Source organism: Vanessa tameamea, chromosome 24 (genome assembly GCF_037043105.1).
Source record: "Vanessa tameamea isolate UH-Manoa-2023 chromosome 24, ilVanTame1 primary haplotype, whole genome shotgun sequence".
Lineage (NCBI taxonomy): Eukaryota > Metazoa > Arthropoda > Insecta > Lepidoptera > Nymphalidae > Vanessa > Vanessa tameamea.
In genome coordinates this window covers 6,498,632-6,519,206 of record NC_087332.1, presented here as the reverse complement: position 1 = coordinate 6,519,206, position 20,575 = coordinate 6,498,632, and the positions used below count along the sequence as shown (strand labels likewise).

At 32.1% G+C, this 20,575-nt stretch overlaps 1 protein-coding gene across 1 annotated transcript in view; it reads right to left on the bottom strand.

Annotated features, from left to right (window-relative positions):
* The window catches only part of LOC113402646 (protein phosphatase PP2A 55 kDa regulatory subunit), a 45,727-nt gene that overhangs the window by 17,883 nt on the left and 7,269 nt on the right, over positions 1-20,575 (bottom strand). The window contains exon 2 of the mRNA XM_064218819.1: positions 127-295. Within this exon, the coding sequence (XP_064074889.1) occupies positions 127-262 (136 nt within the window). The 5' untranslated portion in view covers positions 263-295. The remainder of the gene's footprint in view (positions 1-126; positions 296-20,575) is intronic.

Genomic DNA, 20,575 nt, shown 5'->3' with positions numbered 1-20,575 from the left:
TTATTGCGCCTATAAAACTGTGAAGATTGCCGAATGGGGTAACTAGAATTTGTACGAAGTCATCAAAATATTTTGTGTAGCGCCTACTTAAAATATAAATAATTATACATTTGAAATTGAACTTACCGTTCTTATGTCCATGGTCGAATATCACACTTAGCTTCTGTAAGCTGTTCTGTCTAGCTTCAGCAAATAGTCTCCGTTTGTTCTTGGGAGTCGGCTGCGTGGCTAGCGGTGACACCACCATAGTTGTAGTCGCCATATTGATTTACAATTATTTTAAACCATTACACACCTGCAAAAATATGTCAAATAATAGTTTAATTAGACCGTATTGATTCTAAACTAAATATGTATTATATAACAGTTTAACTTATGCATTATACTTGAAGAGAGTATTTAACATCTTTCTGAGACAAAAGGAAAGATAAATATTTTAACAATACTTTTTATCTTTTTGAAGTGTAACTTTTTCTCCACGCGATGACATGATTAAAATGACACAAAGTTTACGGCAAAGAGTTTTTACTCATAATAATTATACCGTGTTCTTATTTTTATGAGGTCTAATATTTTTAGTAAAATTTAAAGTGCAGCTTGACTGCAATTTACTTTTAAAAAAAAAAATTATTACAATTGATCACGCGCAATAATGTTAATATATGTAATTAGGTCTCTATTAATTGTAAACTTAATGCGTAACTTTTACTTAGCAGTTACCTGCGAAGAGGCTTCAAACTAAATAGTTTTACAAGATTTATATTGGTCATTCACGATCAGACAGATACAAATAACAAATATAGATACTTCAAGGTTAATCATTATTAATAATTTGCATTTATAATAAAATATATTTTAAGACGCAATTATATTATTAATATACTATATAATTTATATTTTGTTGAGTTATAAACATATTTATAAGTTTTAACGCAAGAGGCAATAAAAAAATTACAGTCTGTCTGAACAAGTGCAAGCAAGGTGTTAGTATAATGATATCTTAATATGAAATACATAAGCTTTGTGACTATTGGAAAGGAGTACTGAGGATGTGACTTTATGCATGAAAGAGCAAGTCACAGTTTAGATGACGTCATCAAGATTTCGGCCACGGCGGCAAATCTATATATTTCAATTTTGGATTGATAAAGGCTATTATTAAATATTAATATATATATTATACTATAAAGTACTGTATTGTACGCATTCATGTTTATAATTAACGAAATATTACTTTTTAAGGAACAACCTACCTCTTGGATAAATTACGAATATGAAAATGATTGTGCGTACGAATGATATCTTAAGCTGTTACCCTGTATTTGCTACGATTATAGATTTAAAAACAGCAACATTATGGTATCATATTTAAATTATAAAATATATTTTATAATATATTTTTCTTGATGCAAATTAAATTACAATAAATATCACATAATTGGAACTAAATCGATACACATTTTATTAAGACCATTTTGCCAGTCTGTCTTGCTATTTTAAATAAAAATTACTATGAAGTACAAATAAATAATAAGCAATTTATAAATATTTGTTTTTATTAGCTTATACACAATATTTCGTCCCAATTTCGTTTCGTGGGTGGTTATAGCGCTAGAAATAGATCACAATAAATAATAATGCTCGTAACGTTTCTATAAACACGTTATATTCATCATAAACTTTTTATTGTTACTATAATAGCAATAAAATGTTATACGTTCTTTATATAGTCGTGTATAAATACTATGTCTTGAGGTTATGCTTACCCTCCCCCCATTGGCTAATTACTTTTGTTCTGTTTCATGGTCATTGCAATGATAAGAATTTATCTTTACGCATTTCAGAATAATAGAAGACGAGAAGGGCCACTGGTACGAACTCGCTAATGAATGCATTTTCAAACCCGAGAAAAGTACTCAGCGGTAAGGGAATATCGTGTGTAAACCAGTATTTGTCAAATAAAAATGTATGGCATGTGTGATAGATTACCATTTACCAACACGCATTGGAGCAGTGAATTAAGCTCTCAAACTTTTAGTCAAGAGGAGAAATTCAATGCTGTATCGCAATAGTAATTTAAAGGTTCTTTAATGAGCCCACTTGAATAAATAATATTGACATTTTAATTAGACAATCAGATTTGTCAAACACCCTTGTGTGAAATCAGCCTTAATCAAGTTTTTTTTTTTGTTTAAATTTCGTTTTTGTTTCATTGAAACGGGCTCTAAACAAACTGTTATGCTTGTTCGCTCAATTAATCTCTTTGTATCAAGCCTATTATATATTAATTGTTACATTGTCTGGTAACATTAATAAAAGGAAGCCAATGAAAACCGATTCAGACCAATTATATGCGATTTAATGCAGAATATATTGAATTGCCGCTTACGCACACATGCATGGTCAGTCAAGCGTATCAATATTTAAAATATAGCGAACGAACGGTTATAGTGATCTCTCAATAGAATAATATTGACTACTAATTACACTATTTACTTGGTGGTAAGGTTTTGTGCACGCCCGACATCATATATTCTAGTGCCAAGCAGGAATGATTAGTATTGTTGTGTTATGGTTTCAAGGCTGAATGAGCCAGTGTAACTACAAGTACAAGGGTCGTAACATCTAGTTCCTGGTGGCGCATTGACGATGTAAGGAGTTGTTATAATTTCTTAAGACAACGATGTGTATGGACAGTAGTAACCACTTCCCCCATTTGCCCGTCTACCTACATGTACTATAAAAAAAAGTTATAAATATACTATATTGAAGTAAACTCGTACAAGCGCTTTTTGTCATTTTACTAGATTAGATTAAATTTTAAGCAACCACAAAGGATTTGGATTCTACTGAGAACAACGGGCAAGAAAGCCGTTAGCCGTTATTTTACAATTAGTGTACATTTTAGTATTTTAATAAAATTCAGTTCATTGTTTTTTGTGCCTCGAGGGCACAGATTAATACGACAATGTCACGTGCGAGATTGAACGTTACGGTCGAGATTACGTATAGGAATTCAATTCTTATTTATCCTAAATCAAAATCAACGAATACTAACTTGTCAGTGTTTTTTTTTTATAATCTGCATCTGCTAACTAATAGATGAGGCAACGTTCGTTTTGTAAACAATACACACTAAACTTATACAAATTGATGCAGCACGTTTCGGAGAAAGTTTTGGTATTATTTAATATTTTTATTTAAGTACCTGACCTTCGCAGTTCCTCTTGCTTTAAATTTAGCCTATTGATGTGACGAGCGTGAATTTATTGATCATGTTTATCTATAATTAGAGTATGTTTTAGAAAATTTCCTTTTAACCTTTCAACGAAATGTAAATGAACTGTCAAAGTACTCTTAATTGATAACCATTCAAATTAATCTCAACTAGAATAAATGAAACGCCAGTTAGTACAAATAGTAGACATAAAAAAATTTAAATCTACTATTAACTAAAACTATTCATGCCAAAATCGTATGAATTTAGATTGACAATTTGGATAGTACGTGTACAGCCTATTTATGTAAACGACAATTTAATTTAGTTTTTCTGATGTAAAGATCGTTGTTGTACATAAGTATATAATTGGCCAAAAAATGAGCTGATCCAAATACATCCTCATTTCTACAAGCATTAGATCAAAGTTTAAAGGCCGATTTAGACTTACATCCTATTTTTATACGGAGTTGAAATTTTATATGTTGGTTCAGTTACGATAAACGTGTGATCTTATGGTAAACATGGCCTGATTTCACACTCAGTATTGGCTCCAGACAGAGGAACTCCGCAAAAGTGAACTGACACAAATAGTGTACCTATATAAACATTTGTTTAAAAATATATATTTTTATTATTATTTTTTTTTAACTTCACATGAAAAACTCCCCAAAACGTAATATTAATCTTGGTTAAAAATAAAGTGGTCTGACAACACTATCAAGATTATTTTTTTCGTCTGATATAAATATAAACATTATTTATGTAAGAAAGCAATGCTCAGAACATCTTTGAAGGATAAAATGAGAAATTAAACTATCCGGAGAAGAACCGGAGTTACCGACAAAAAATCTTGTAAAATTAAATGACCGATAACTGAAAGTGCTCAACTGCGAGTAAGAGAAATCATAGTGCACCATGGGTGAGCCCTCTGTCTACCAGATACGATGGCCTGATGATGAAAGATACAAAATAACTTAAAAGCTTAAAGCTAATATAATATCTCTCTATATGTAACTGTGCAGGTGTGCTTAAGCTATTGATTGTGTAAGAACCATCTGCTTCGATTGGATCGGTGTCCAATCGAGGCACTCTCTCGACATTCGAGTCCCAACAGATGTTTTAGTATTCCAATTCATGCAAGTACTTCTTGTAATATCGATTAAGTAGAATTATTAAATACCTAGTATCAAATTTCTAACACGACGGTTAAAGCCTAAACACCTGCTCAGGTGATATTGGACAAATGTTTTCGGAAAAACAGGTTCACTCTGTATTCAGTTTCAATAACCGACTTACGATGGGATACACAACTTTTAATATTTAATTGTTATAAATTTTATATTCAATGTCTATAATATGATAATGTTACCTCAGCACAGACATTTCACGATCTTTTGCAAAGAGTCTGGAGTTTTTTGTTACAAAATTTCTCTATAGAGAAGTTTGGGCTAGTCTATCTAAATGGATTTCAGCCAATCACCAGTTATTGTATTGCGAAAAAACTATATTTTTTTATTGCTGTAGTCCGGTTCGAATATTGAAAAGGGCAAAGGGACATAATCTAGAGTCCCAAATTGCCAAGGCAATTTTTTTATAGGCAGAATGATTTATACTTCCTACATTGCCAATATATATGTATATGGGCCCCCACTTACGACTACATTATTCTACACTAATAAAAATATTGTCAGTATTAAAAGAAAAATATTTTTCTTTTAATACTGACAATATTTTTACACATGATCGACGCTGAAATAAAACTATATTAGAGAATGAATATGGTGATCCCTCGATCAGTGAAATTGGGCTGAATGTAAACGTATATTATAGTATATTAGCTTATTTTTTGTATTTAAAAGTTTTAGTCTTGTTTAACTAGTATATTACTAGTTTATATATTACTAGTTCATTATACATTGACTTATTTGATATTCTTATTTATTTAAATATTTACAGCAACAACCAAGTTCGATCGTGTTTTATTTTTAAATAGTCCAGATTATCTATTTAACATTTTTTATAAAAACTAAATAATATACATTTATTTTTCGTTTTTGTATTTTACTAATTTTGTTTTACTTTTTTTTTCTGTGTGTTTCGTGTTGTTTGTGGTGTACAATAAAGTATATTTCAATATTCAATATAATAACAAGGCTGCAGGAAGGCAAGTACTAACTATGACGCATACATTTGCTAAATTACTGGCTGATTAATTACAAAGAACCGACACCTATGCGCTTATAAGAATGTAAATGTAAATTCAAAACTAAAAATGCAAAAGCTTGCAAAAGCATTCGAAAAGTAATTTTTAATCGTAAATATTCGATGCGTTTTAAAAGAAGAAGTGTGCACCTCTGGATTAATCTAGGGTTGTAATTTTTTGTGTGTGTGTTTATTATTTACTGTTATCCCTACTGGCCTTTACAGCGTCACCGGGCGTGAGGCTGAGCGGCCTTGAAGTTTGAGCCCTCTCGTGACTTTCATCCTAAGACTGTCGCCTATGTGATCGCACCTCGGCTCGGGACATATGGTGGGGTGGGGAGCGCTTCTGCATGTAGTACTAGTAATCGACGTCACGACCGTTTTCTTGACGTCACTAATCGGTGACCTCGTATCCGCCGGCGGAAACGCTGTAGGTATGTGGTGTGTAGTGTTTTCCCTACGTTCAGGACATGCATAGGACGCCTGCGTCTGTCCGGAAAGGGTTGCCAGTAGAGCTAACTTATTTTATACGGTTGGGTCATTGGAAATTATACAGAATTAAATCTTCATTTACGCGTCTTGCAGTATAGTGAACTCGCAGAAATCGCACTGGATGCCCAATTGTGACTCAATTATCCCATTACACGATCTGACAGAGAACTGCAAGAGACTGGAAGGAACTAGTTCCTTTTCACTATTTAAATTTAGTTGTAGTGGGGCTTTTCCTGACAGGCCTTGACCGTTCGGGGTACGGGCCTCGAGGTATTTTTTCGTAACCTGCACCTATTTCTAGGTTCCTCACAGACATCATCGAGACTATTTAAGTTATCAGGTCAATGAAATATATTATACGTATACTTAGCAGTGTTACTAACACAAAATAGTTCGATAATTAATTATGTATTTTTCTAGGGCATAAAACACAGCGCGTGGATATTTAAGTTATATTTAATTAACGATTTAATCGTTTTAAAATCACATCCATTAGGGATTCGCGTGTCTACGTGACCGATCTGTCGTATTCACTGCATCGCTATACTTCCATTTATAATGTATGCCTGCTGACTGACTATATAGGGTCTACAGTTAAGACGTAGACGACAAGAGAGACAATAAAATATGTATTGATATGAATAATCTATTGAAATTGATTTCGTTCTAATAGATGAATAGTTTTTTTTTTAAATTTACAATTTAAGGATTGTGTTCGAACAAATGGACCCATTCATCCTACGTCATCATCGCCCATAAATACTAGCTATGTAACAAACATAAAACACTCTTCATACTGACAATTCTGCCAACCAAGGGATCTACGTATAAGGGATATTATGTCCGTATTTCCTATAATCGAACTGGCTTACTCATCCTTCAAGATGATCAGGAACACATCAATACAAAAACTAAAAATCGAACCGTTTTTCCTGGATATTATACATCTGTATTCATTTTAAAATGAAGTAAAATTTGTTTGTTTGTATGTACGGGTAAAATGATCACTGAGTAACTATTAGTTAAATTATATTTTTATAAGAATTACTTGCGTCGAGGACTCAAATAATTATTACACGCAAAGAAAAAAAATAACTACTGCACAAATCAAGAGAGCGTTGAATGGTGCTCGAAATGTTGAATTTCCCCATTGAAACGAAACTGATTTTCCGGACAAAAATTTAACGAGCCCTGCCTACAGTGAAGGCAATACTTAATTATACTTAATTCCTTTCAATCGTTTGAAACCGACCAATCTTGCGTGATGCGGAAATCTACTATGTCTCAGATAATCGTTTCAATTATTTGTAAAAAAACAAGTTTTAATTTCTTATATTTCTAGTGAATTCTAAAATCTAATGATTCAACGTAAATAATAGCCCATTTGACTTCGCCAAATGAAAGGCTATAAAAAGAAAAAAATACTGAAGTAAGCTTCAAGAAATTATCTGTGTGCTACGTAGTTAATTTAGACAACATGTGACATTTCTAGACGTCAGACCACTGAAAACTTTTTAAGTTGTTAAGATCATCAAGTTTCTAAATTCAAAATTATGATCATAATTTCCAGTCAATTACAAACAATATATATATTTTTTTAACTTCTTAATAGGCTTTTACATGTTACCGTTTTGATACAAATTTATAATACTAATTACATATCCATGACTAAATAAACTTTAAAAAAAATAGTTACTACTTCATGATATCCTAAGGGTTGACACAAGAAAACATTTTATAGTAAATATAAAAAATTATGATTAGAGTAGTCAGCGATTCTTAGTATAAAGTGAGAAAAAAATAGTAGCTATTTAAAGGAATTATTAATATTACTTCACCGTTCCGATTAAGCTTAAAGCTTGTGCTAGCAGTGGGGACGATAGCCCAAGAGAACATAATCGAACCTGTGACATTTACATCGCTAGACGGCCCGAGAACGTTAAAAGGTAGGTAGGTAAGCATTAATGACGCTTAATATAAAGAAAATTTTCTTAAATTACTTCAATGCAGATAATATTTAACTTTCAGAAAGTTATCTTGGCGTTTTATTAACGAAAGCGGAATAAATTAAGACTTCAAACGAAGGACGAAACTAAACAAGGAAAAACTTCTTCGTAATAAACTGGAATCACAATGTTTAGCTGTTTAAATATTTATCAAGCGAATGTAAATTATGGTCAATACGATGTAGTGTTTTGTAAAGTATGTGTAATATACTATTGTCATTGTAATCAACTTTAAGAACAATTTTAACTTATAGTAGGACACTAAGTAGGGTTATCTAAGTCTTGAGTTACGGGTTTATTAGGCGCAATATCTTTTATATAATGAATGCTTAAGTTTATAGGCGAATGTCAAAACTCAGGAGGCTTATTTACTTGTACTATTGTATTATTTTATATTAGTATAAAAATAATTTAAATAATTTATGGGGTGAAAATTATTTATGTTAGCTAGCTAGTACATTACATAAACGTTTGTACAAATTAGAATAGACAAACTTTTATCGTTTTTTTTTTCAGTTAATAGCTGTAACTTAACTTAAGAATTTGTGGCAGGACTTTATGCAAGCCTTACTGAGTAGGCACCGCCTTTATTCCACCGTCAAACAGCAAATCTTAGTACTATTTTGTTCCGGTTAGAAGGGTGAGGCACCGTAACTACAGGCACAAGGGACATAATATCTTAGCTGCCAAGGTTTGTGGCGCATTGGCGACGTAAGGAATGTTTAATATTCCATAAAATACCAATGTCTATGGTTGGTGGTGGCGTACCATGAGGTGGCCTATTTCCGCAACCGGCTCTCTATGTTACAAAAAAAAAATTAGTTTGTTGTATATTTTTGGTGTCAGTTAAGAACAGTAATAAAGCATATATGAATTACTATAATCTCCATATAGATCAAATCAACACACCACAAATTTCATCAAAATCGCTCCAGCTGTTTAGGAGTTTCGTAAGCAAACACGTATATATATGTAAGTATAATATTATATAAAAATTAGTCAATTTAGATTTTTTATAGCATTATCCTTTAGTCTTCTGAGTTATTTTACACATTTATTTTATTATTTTGTACACGGATTGATTTTTATGCGGATACATTATATTAGCGGAAGAAGAAAGAGTTCCTTATTGTATGGTTTCCGCAAAACTAATCCAATAGCGCACGTGAGAAAAATATACGTCTAGTATTAACCATAGATTCTGGTTTCGCGCCAACACTTTTTTCCTGATCATTACCTAAGGTTTAACGATGTAAGATCTAGTCACATTAATAATGTCATGTCCACACGTAGGAATTTAGTAATGAAAATATTATAATTAGATTAAAATTAAATATATTAATTTAAGATAATACTAATCCTAGTTTTTAAGATAATATAGTTTTATTCATTTTTTTGTGTTTACTATCATATATATTTTTTATATCAATTACCCGTGACCTTCAAACTTTTTAACCTACTTCCATTTAGCCCTACCTAACTAGCTCAGCATCCAAACATTGTATAGTTTCGTTTAAGGTATTATATTTTTTTATGTAGACACTGGGCATGGCCAATGTGATTGCTCGTGTACGTCAACCAATGGTGACCGCGAACCGAAGGTTGCCAACTATAATATTATTATATAATAATCTTAAATTGTAACTACTTATTCGTTTTGGGAAGCTTCTCTATAAAATCCAAATACGCAACCGGTGGATGTATCACGTGTTTTTGAAATAAATGTATTCAATTTCAGGTTTATATAAAAAATAACTTAATTTTTTATCTATGTCATAATATGTGAATCTTTTTAATCGTGTAGTTTCAACCGCACAACTAATAAATATTTAGCAAAAAATTGAATGTATTATAAAACCTCGATTTATAAACGAGAAAAAATACGCTCGTTGGAATTTTCGTATTTAAATTTGATATTTTGAATAATTTATCGGCGTTGAATGTGTAAACAATAAACAAAAGAGTAAAAGCATAAAATTGTTACCCTTTTCCTGTGTTTATGGACTTGTAGGGTTTCTGGATCAGATTATTTAGAATCGATGTGCCTGTTGTGTTACCACAGATAAGGTCGTTTGCCAGGATTATATAAATTAAAAAAAAACTGTCAAAATCTCACGGGAAAGACGGATAAAATGGAAAAAAATAAATCATCAATAATAAATATTTTATTTATATATGAATTACTTATATTGAAAGGACTTCAATAAGTTTATAAAAATCAATATAAGTTACTATTCAAATCATGAATGCACGGAATGGTGACAAAAAAATTACCAGCAATACTCCGTACAATCGCAATTCCGATTATATGAAACCCTCCTGTCACCAGGAGATATATATATATATATATATATATAAGATAATATATTAAGATGAGCCGTAAATTATTTTATAAATTTTGTTTGCAATACTCCACGGTTCGAGTCTTTAAATTTTAACGAAACAAATATATTATTTGGAATAAGACGATTATCTGCGTCCACTCCGACATTTCTGCGCCGTCTTCCTCCGCCTGATTGAGTTTCCCTGATATGAGGAATCAATGCGTCAAAGCATGAAACATTTCGCTCTAAGACCTCTCCTGTTTCGAGTGAATAAGGGTAAGTCCATCAAATATTGTGCAATTAGTCGTGAGACTGACCCCAAATAGGATTAATTAATTAGAATAATATAATAAATAAATATGGAGTCCTCTTCTCTAATCGTAAATTAAAATATTTCTGTTGCCTTTTCATAAAAATGTTATAAAGTAAGTCTGCGTATCCTTTTTCACGCAGTAATGGAGCAGACGATCGATGTTATTTTTTCCTAGAGGTATTTTATTGGTCTACTGTAGTAACATAGGTAATTTTTTTATGAGTTCCAGTACATTGCTCGGGGGCGAAACCTTAAAGCATAGTAACAAATTGTATTAAATAGACGTTCTTAAAATATTACTCGAAGCCAAGTTGCTATAACAGTTGTCAAAGAACACTATTTTAGCCGACTTAAAAAGAGAGTGTTGTGTTTCCACTGTATGTTTGTAAGTGCGTTATTATTTCAAAAACTACATTATCGATTTTTGGGTTTTTTTTTATTGAGGTAAAATATATGCTCAGCAAAAGTTCTCGTATAAAATGGTGTCCTTTGTATGAATATATACATATAAAAAATCTTTGACAAAATCGATTCATTTTAAATAAATTATGCAAGTACATACTTAGTATAATATTTTACCATTCAATGTATAAAAAAACTAATAGCGATTTCCTGTCAGTTTCAATTACAAGCGTTTTTATCTTAAAATCAATAAAGCCTCGAAAGGCCTTGATAATAAATATTTTCGACGTTGACATTTTATTTTGGCGTCATTGTAATAATAAGTGTTGACATATATACATTACTCGTATATATATATATATACCAATATCAAATATTAGCAATTCATCAACCTATAAATCAACCAATAAATTAACCAAATATAAGCAGCGTGGTGGAATAAACTTTAAAACTTATCAATCGGATAGATGGGCTTCTATCATCATGATTAAAGAAATTTTTACCGGTAGTAAGGATTTCTTGAAGTCTTAGGAGCAACGGCATTTTGTTCATGTTGTATGTTATATATATTTTTTATAAAATACTGAGCCAATATACATAAAACTTTAGCAAAAGATGCAGAGCGTTCCGGAGAAGGTTTTAGTATAAAATATTATACCAACTTTAGATAAATATGTTACCAACTTTAGACTATTGTCATAACAAGTGTAAATTCATAGGTCTATGTTAAAATATCGGTATAAAAATAGCCGCCTGAACACTAAGAAAGAATGCTCGTGAACATGACCTACATACAGTATACATATCTACATATAGATATATCAATTCAAAATAAGGACACTGAGCCAAATCAAACATAACTTATAACAAAACTTGGACTAAAAAGGACTTGTTGATTTAAACTCCTTTATAACAAACTTTTTATGGTAACTAAAATTATGTGTAAATTTTCAAATGGGTTAAGTAATAATTTAATTATTGTAAATAATAATAGATATAACTGATTTTCGGAAGAGAGTAACTACTGAGTTTCTTGCCGGCTCTTCTTGATATCGACATTCCGACTTTATCCAATTTAATCATGTAAATATACAAGACCTATTTAAATAAAATATATTTTGATTTAAATGATTTGATTTTATAAATAGCAGGAAATAAATTTGTTCTTGATCAACAAGCATATTTTGATGAGCGACTAGATTTAATATTGACGTATAATTTTTCGTCGTATTATTATTAATTATAATTAATTTATTAATTAACTGTTTTGTGTGTTAAATAAAGAAATAAAAAATAAACAATTTAGTATGGGTTTTATTTATTGGTTTATAATCGATTTTCAATTAAATCGATACTTATTATTACCAATAACATTGCAATATTCTTGTTGTGCAACAGTCACAAAATTACTCGCTGGTACACAAAGCCTTCTTCTAAAGGTTGATTTGAAGTTTAATTCCCCACGGTGCATACATGTGATAAACATCTGTTGATTTCTCACTTTGTCTAGCTTAACTTCTGAGCACTTTGTGTATTGTAAATAATAAAACCCGCGATTATAGAAACAGCAATACTTGTATAGTCGTTTTCCAGTTTGATGACTTAGTGAGCCAGTGTAATTACAGGCCCAATGGACATAACATGTTAGTTTTCAAGTCTTAGCGTCACCTCATTTAAGCCGTTTGTATTTGTCGTGAATCAAAAAATGAGGGCCAATGGACTTACTCAGGATGACGCTTAATACCGTGCAAAGTGGAGTAAGCTTAGGCGGAAGACAGACCCTGGCAATAGCCGGGATTAATAAATGCCAGTCAGAAGAAGAAGGAGAAGAAGTAACTGTTGGTATAAGCTGAAGTAATGGTTACCTCTTAATATCAGATGGCCTATTTGATATTTAAAAATAAACATGCTAACTAAAACGCTTTACGTTTCAATCTACTAAGCCATATTTTTAAGCGTTTGAAACGGTTTTTAAAACAATTGGTGATAGGGCTTTGTGCAAGCGTCTGGGTACGTACCAACCACTCATACGATATTCTACCGCCAAATAACAGTACTCTGTATTGTTGTGTACCGGTTAGAAGGGTGAGTGAGCTAGTGTAATCACAGGCACAAGGGACATAACATCTTAATTCCCAAGGTTTTTGTCTATGGGCGGTGATGACCATCCGATGGCCCATATGCTCATCCGCCAATCAATGCCATAAAAATTTGTCACGTATCATAATGTCATAAGTCTCGATGACTCGATGTTATAAATATGACGTTGTTCGATGATAGCTTTTATATCTCAAGAGAGAAATTAACTGTAGACAGTTTTGTTTGTTAACGTGTTTAGTTCATACATTTCACTTTATGTAGTCATTTAACCCAAATACTAAAGATAATGTCAATCTATTTACATGCGTAGTTGATACAAATAATATTATTATAAAGAAAAAGGAGAGCTTCCTTTATTTCAAGGATCTTCTTTTGTTTCTTTTACCTAGGATCAATACGTACATATTCTTAAACTAGATTTTAAAATTCTCACTTTTTACCCAGAACGATTGCCATCTAACCTTTGTGGCACATTCAGGGCGAACTGGTCAACTCACACATACAGAGCACCCATTGAAAATATTTCAGTTAAGATCATTATTCGGCTACTTACTCATTGTTATATATTTTTATTCCCAATAAGTTGGCGGTGTGGCAAATCGGTCACTTCGTGGTACGTGGTCACCACCATCTAGAGACACTGGCACTCTACTTGTTACAACTTACATTGGCTCACTCGCCCTTCAACCCGGAACACAAAAATAATAAATATTTGTTTAGTGGTAGAGTATGTGGATGGTATCTACCCAGTACCCTTACCGCCGTGAAACACGATTAAAACGAAAAGAAGGTAAAATGAATTAAAATGAACGCCGCGCGCCGTGTCGCTGGGTTTGGCAGGCGTCCTCGCTTCAAAATTCAATATATTATTATCGCAGGCATTAGCATAATCAGGGAGAAATTGATGAGACCCGACTTCAATCTTTTTAAATTACTTTATTCGAGCAATCCTATATCTTTTTAATAATATATTTTGGTATTTATTTTTTTGGGAACTTTCTCCTTGTAGTACTTGTATTACTATTGTAAGTTATGCTATATAGTATGTCCTTCCTGAAACTATAATGTAAAATATTATGAATAGAATTAAAAATCAATCCGGATCGTTTACGGAAATCGGCGAAAAAGAACAAACAAATAAAAACAACATTCCTATGATCTACGACATTGCTGATTTTATAAAAAAAAATTTTTTATAAATAATTGTATCGAAACAAGTTAGTCAAGTCAATAAATCATTCAATGGAGATTCGTAGCGATACAGTGGAAAGTTACTTGCTAAACAATTGTTATTTAAATACTCGCAGTTTAGTTTTTTTTTAAATCCAATGATAATTTTTTTCGTTGCGCAAACTCGCACGGTATCCGTGAACTAGTGCGAACACCTCCGCTCGGAGTTCAGGGCGGATCCAGACGGTGCTAGGAGTTTCCTGTCTGCAATGGCTGTTACATCCGCAACCTCCATTAAATACCTTCGTGTTCAGTCTAACTCTTATCACATATATTTAATTATTAATTATATATGTCTTAATTTTGATTAAGAAATACATATTTCTAACATATACAAATAATAAAAGCATCAATTTAAGCATAAAATATTTTTTATAATAGATGAATACCCGGCTTCGCTCGGGTAATAAAATGGACCTAAACAAACCTAAACTTTCTCATAAGCGTTGTAATTATCAAACATAATATAACACACGTAAACGTCAAACATGGCCGCCCGTCGAACTGTCATGTAAAATTTTATGGATTTAATATCGAAATATCTCGATTAGAATGGTTTAAATTTTTTCGGTCGGGTCTGTGGTATTGTTTACTACACGTGCGCGATTTCTAAATTAGGTTTTTTTTGTACTAGTATCGCTTAGTTTCACTAATAATTGTGTTTCTTGTGTATTACTTGTTGTGAGGTAAGTGTTTCTTTAATAATTTAGTAGTTGATGATGGAATCTGAGGAGCCCCCGGATGGGGGCGGAGGTGACTCCATAAGTCATGATTTTGTGATGTCTACTGATACTATAATTAGAGAAGACTCCAAAAAACTGTTGAAGGCTGCCAAACGCTCTCAAAACGCTGCAGAGAGTATTCTAAACAAACGGGATGCTTCCTCTCCTCCTAGCGATTCAATTCAGCACACATTCACACTCCCCGAATTTACTGGTACTAAATTGAAGTATGACGACTCCGATTTGCTCAAATTATTTACAGAAGCAAGGTCTCTGGTGTTCTCCAGGGAGGAATTAAATCAGTAGGACGCAACCGAGTTGTTGTTGAATTTGAGAATGCTTCTTCAGCCAATAATTTCATTGACAGTCCACTGTTCCAGAAGCTTAATTATAAAATAATTATCCCAGCTTTTCACATTACCCGAATGGGTATTGTGAAGCAAATCCCCATCGACTGGTCTATGGAGGAGTTCCTTATTAGTATCGAATGCTACACCCCTGGTTGCCAGGCTATAACAGCAAGAAGACTGAACCGTAAATCTGTCACTGATGGTAAAACTGAGTGGTTACCTACTCAAACAGTTTTTGTGACATTTTTAGGTCAAACCATGCCTGAGAGAATCTTTTGTTGCTACACTTCACTTCCAGTAACCCTTTAATCCCTTCCCACTACCCCATGCAATAATTGCTGTCGCTTTGGGCACACTCAAGATAAATGCAGGTTCAAACCAAGGTGCTTTATGTGTGCTCAACCTCATCATGGACGTTCCTGTCAAGTACCCCGTAGTAAGGCTACAACTACAATACAACTTTTCAACCCTGACACAGGCAGAATTGTCAACCTATTGACAGAAGCCATAAATATAATCAATAATAATAATAATATCTCGATTATAAGAATTTTACAGGTATATGTTATCGAATAAATCATTATTTTTTAACGATTAATAATTTTGGATAGACTTTGATCTGGTCTATCGTAGACATGCACGAAATTATTAATATAGATAAATTTATATAAAATAGGTCGACCGGCGTGCAAAGGGATCACCTAATGGTAAGTGGTTACCACCGCCCATAGACATTGGCGCTTTATGAAAAACGTCATTTATTATGTCGCCAATGCGCCGCCAACTTTAGAAACTGAGATTTTATTAAAATAGCATGGATATTTAAACAAATTTTAATAAAAATCTTAGATAGCAGGACCTCAAGTAATCGTGGTAAATTGACCACACATTTCATCCTAAATGACAATTTCATATTCTTCAAATAATGGTTGGTATAATAATTAGTAAACTAATTTACCGGATGACTTAACCTTAACATAAATCATTGAATCAATTATGTTGAATCGAAAAATTGTAAATAATGCAGTATAGATTAACAAACCTTAAATTTACATATTTTATCCGTTTTAATACTAGGTCTCCTACAATGTGTGATGATAACTATAAATCAACTATGACCTTGAACATGACATATGTCAATTCAAGGTCGAAATTGTTTACTTTTCTTTACCCCTCCGGCCATTGAAACGTACATTTTGTAAGTCCTGTTTTGACGTTATATATAAGTGCTTTTAATGTTTATGTAATTGATATTTATACTTAGATTTTTAATTGAAAATATACGCATTCCAGTATTTTTATTAACTGCTTAATTAAATTATTAAGCGATTCATAATATTATAAAACTTGAAATAATATAATTTTCCGTGTTATTAAATAAAATATTTACATTGAAGATAAATATTTTTGGATTTGAACCGAACGGTGAAAAAACTGTCGAATATTCGAAATAAAACTCATTACCATAAACGAAACCGACAATTTTTTTTCTATTATAATTTTGTTTTCGCGTAATATTATACTTAAAGAGAGTAGCTAATTGTATTTTAAACTTATCAGTTCTTCTTTCTGTAATTATACCTAACATAAAGTCAAATTAATCTTGTATTTTTGTTTACAATTTCTAAATAATCTAATATCTGTAACCGAAGCTGTCCGAAACCATCGGATAATTCGAAATAATTATTCATATATCCGTATCCAAACCCAGATCCAATTTGACATATCGCTGTTTTGAACCTTTAAGTAATTAAATTATTTCGCATGATTAAATTGAATGTTAAAGCTATCTAAATGAGAAGAAACGGTAAGAAGGTCAATTATTATTTTTTTCCAACAGTCAAACTAAATACATTATAAATAACCTTCAAAATCCAGAAGCAAACCTAATAAGTATTCCATTTTGAACCAGTGTTACAGGTGATTGAGTTTGTTAGCATTGCCAGCGGGTTATTAAAAAATCATAACAACGATTTATTTCAGCGATAACAAATAAATAAAAATAACAGTTTATTATTAACAATCCTATGATGAATGCGTTTGGAATAATTGCTGGGATTAATGACGTCAAATGTCTATCCAACTGTATGTTTCGGTGAACATTGAAATTTGAAATATCTATTGACATTCGAATTTGACAATTACTAAGCGAAACGTTTGCCATGATTACTTGTCAAAATGTTTTTTTTTTATTCTAATTCTAATCAATAGTTTGCTAGTTGAATGATTGATTCAGCCTAAACGATGCTAGCAATTATGAACTGAGGTCACTTTGACAATTCGTTTTCGATAATTAATTGTGTGACTAGTGACTCTCGTTAAAATCAAAACATTGTTTATTCAAGTGAGCTCAAAAAGCATATTTGTATCGTCATTATTTACTACTACTACAGTATTGAATTTAATGTACCGGTACGGAAAGTAGATTCTGACGAGAACCAAAAATTTTAATAATAGAATTCATGTCTTTAAGTACATATGAATTTATATACATATATATATAATTCCTGGATAGTTAGTTAGTAGTATATAGTTCATATAAATAACTTATTGGATTATTCCGTCAACAAATTCTCAATCTAGAATCTAGAAGCTGGCAGTGTTAAGTCTTGTGTTGAAAACCACGCCAAGACTTTGATCCTGGCCCTGAAATTTTCCCAGCCGTAACGGATTTACCGTTCCATTGAATAATGAGAGTGAAATTGTCTTTGCGCACACACTTTTGCACTATAAGCGCAGATTACTAATCTACCTTGAGAATCGGCGCCGTGACCGAATTCATCGTTCGTGAATTCATAAACACATATAGACGATAAATATGGAACTGATAAAACTATTCTGAATGTTTCATTTCAATCTGGTGTCCTGTTGGTGCAAAAATTCTCTCTTATCAGTGACGTAACTAGCATTTTCCGGTTTTAATGACAAAAAAATCGGACCGCCCTTCTTTGCCTATTATGAAAAGGAACGGATTGTCGAGCGTTGGACAAAAAGTTGGTCACTCGACAGTTGTCATCTTGAATTGTTGAAAGCTGGAATTGTATCGTATGTGCTGAAATTTTGGATACTATTTCCTTGCGGTTTTTTTAACTTTAATGAGGGTCCTCGAAAAAATATTTTGAAACAAAGGTATCATCTGTAGCCTGCCCGGGCCTCTTTTATAAGGGGCCTCATGCAACCGCATTGGCTACATTGGCATAGCTAAGCCACTGCCTTTTATTACAAAGCTCAGGAAAGTGTGGCAGTCATAATTACAGAACAGTACTTATATTCTGTAAGAATTGACTTCGTATTTCGCTTATAAATTGTTCAAAACCGACTAATGGTGATATGCTATTTTGGTGCGCCTTTAAATGCGTAAGTATTAGCCAGTGTCACAAATTACATAATATTTCACGAATGTGATCCCGAATATTTTACATGCGTGTGTGTGAGTTTCGAGTGTTCTCACAGAATAGCCCTAAGATAACCGTCTAATACGATCCCTCCTACTTTAATACATGTTGATTGTTATCTGACCTTGTTGCGATGAATAAATATGAATAATAAAACATTTTTAACTTGTATGAACAATTAGTAAGCTGCGTGTATTGTTAACATATCGATATATGATTATACTTCCTGACAACTATCCATGCATAGACAAAACTGTATCCGGAAATTTTAAATTTGGAACATTAGTTCGGTTTGTAACGTAAATTTCAACTTTAAGGGGCAAAAATCGGACGTAACTTTGTATGAATTTTAATCAGGACTGGCTAGTGTGTTTGTGTCCGTATATATAAGTATGAAATGCGTTATTATTACAGATGACGTAATGAGATCTATGTCAACAAAGATGTTTCTGGAAATCTAACGTCACGTAATCATGGGATCGTTAATAGTTTCATATATGGCACACGAGTTAAGTAGCTTTAATTATTCTATATAAATTTCTTCGCTGTTGTAAACAAGTCCTTACAATGCGACCTTATTCCAAGGCAATCTTGTCAGTGTTACATTTTGTGCTATAATCGTACTGTTCGGTTAAACGATCATATATATGTATGTCTCTAATATTTACACGCGGATTTGTTTGTTGTTAAAGTTACAACTTGCTTTACTTGTAGTAAACGTAACTGTACGTTGTAATCATATTATTAAACCGTTTTATAACAAAAATCGAGCGAGCGTTGTGTGTATTCATACTTTTTTATAGTGTATTCCAACCACAAGAGGACAAAATCCACATAAACAACATATCACATCGAATTTACGCGATATAATTGGACGTGCTTGAATATCCATGATGATAAAAAAGCGTGGAGCTAATACTTGTTGACTTTCAAGCAGGTTATATTATATATAAAATTATATTTAACTAACATATGTAACTTTGTATTTTAAATGTTGAAAAGATTAACTACTGAATTTTTTGCCGATTCGTCCCGGAAGAATCTACATTCAGAAACAGTGGTAGCTTTACCTAATAAAGTTCTGTAAAATGAAGATTTAAAAAGTGCACGTAAAGTATATTTCGATTATGATTTTGTTATCCATTACAGATTTTCGACAAGATGGCGTTCTAAAGATCGACGGAGATGTTATCTGTACTTTAGAAGTAAAATTAAAGTGGATTTAAGTCGTTAAGTGGGAAAGTGTTGTATTATAAATAAAATATATAAATCAAGACCTGTTAGTAGTACACAATATAGCTGAGCAATTAGCAAATCGCTTGGAATACGTTAATGTAAGGTTTGGTCATCTTTATTCCTTCTGAGATTCGAATAGGCTATAAACATATTCAATGACCAACCTCTTTTCATTCAGTGTTCGAAATTCGATCATAATCTTAATTAAAATTTAAAGAAAACATAATTATCTGAATTTAAATGATGTGAACATTATTTTTTTTAATGCTTTTTTTTTCTTTGTTAATACGTAGAAAAGATATCGAAATGTTATGTCTATATATATATAGATAAGGATATTTGTATACACCTTCGTCATATATAGGCCCACTGCCACATATATAAGCGTATATTTTCTTTGTATTAGAGGGGCGGACTTGCAAATGGGCTTGATGGTAAGTGGTCACCATCGTACTTAAGCCTTGACGCGATGTGAAATACAAACTGTTCCTCACATCACACCAATGCGCCACAAACTTGAGAACTTTGATGTTACCTGTGCTTGCTATTATACTGGCACAATTATCCTTCAAACTGGATCATC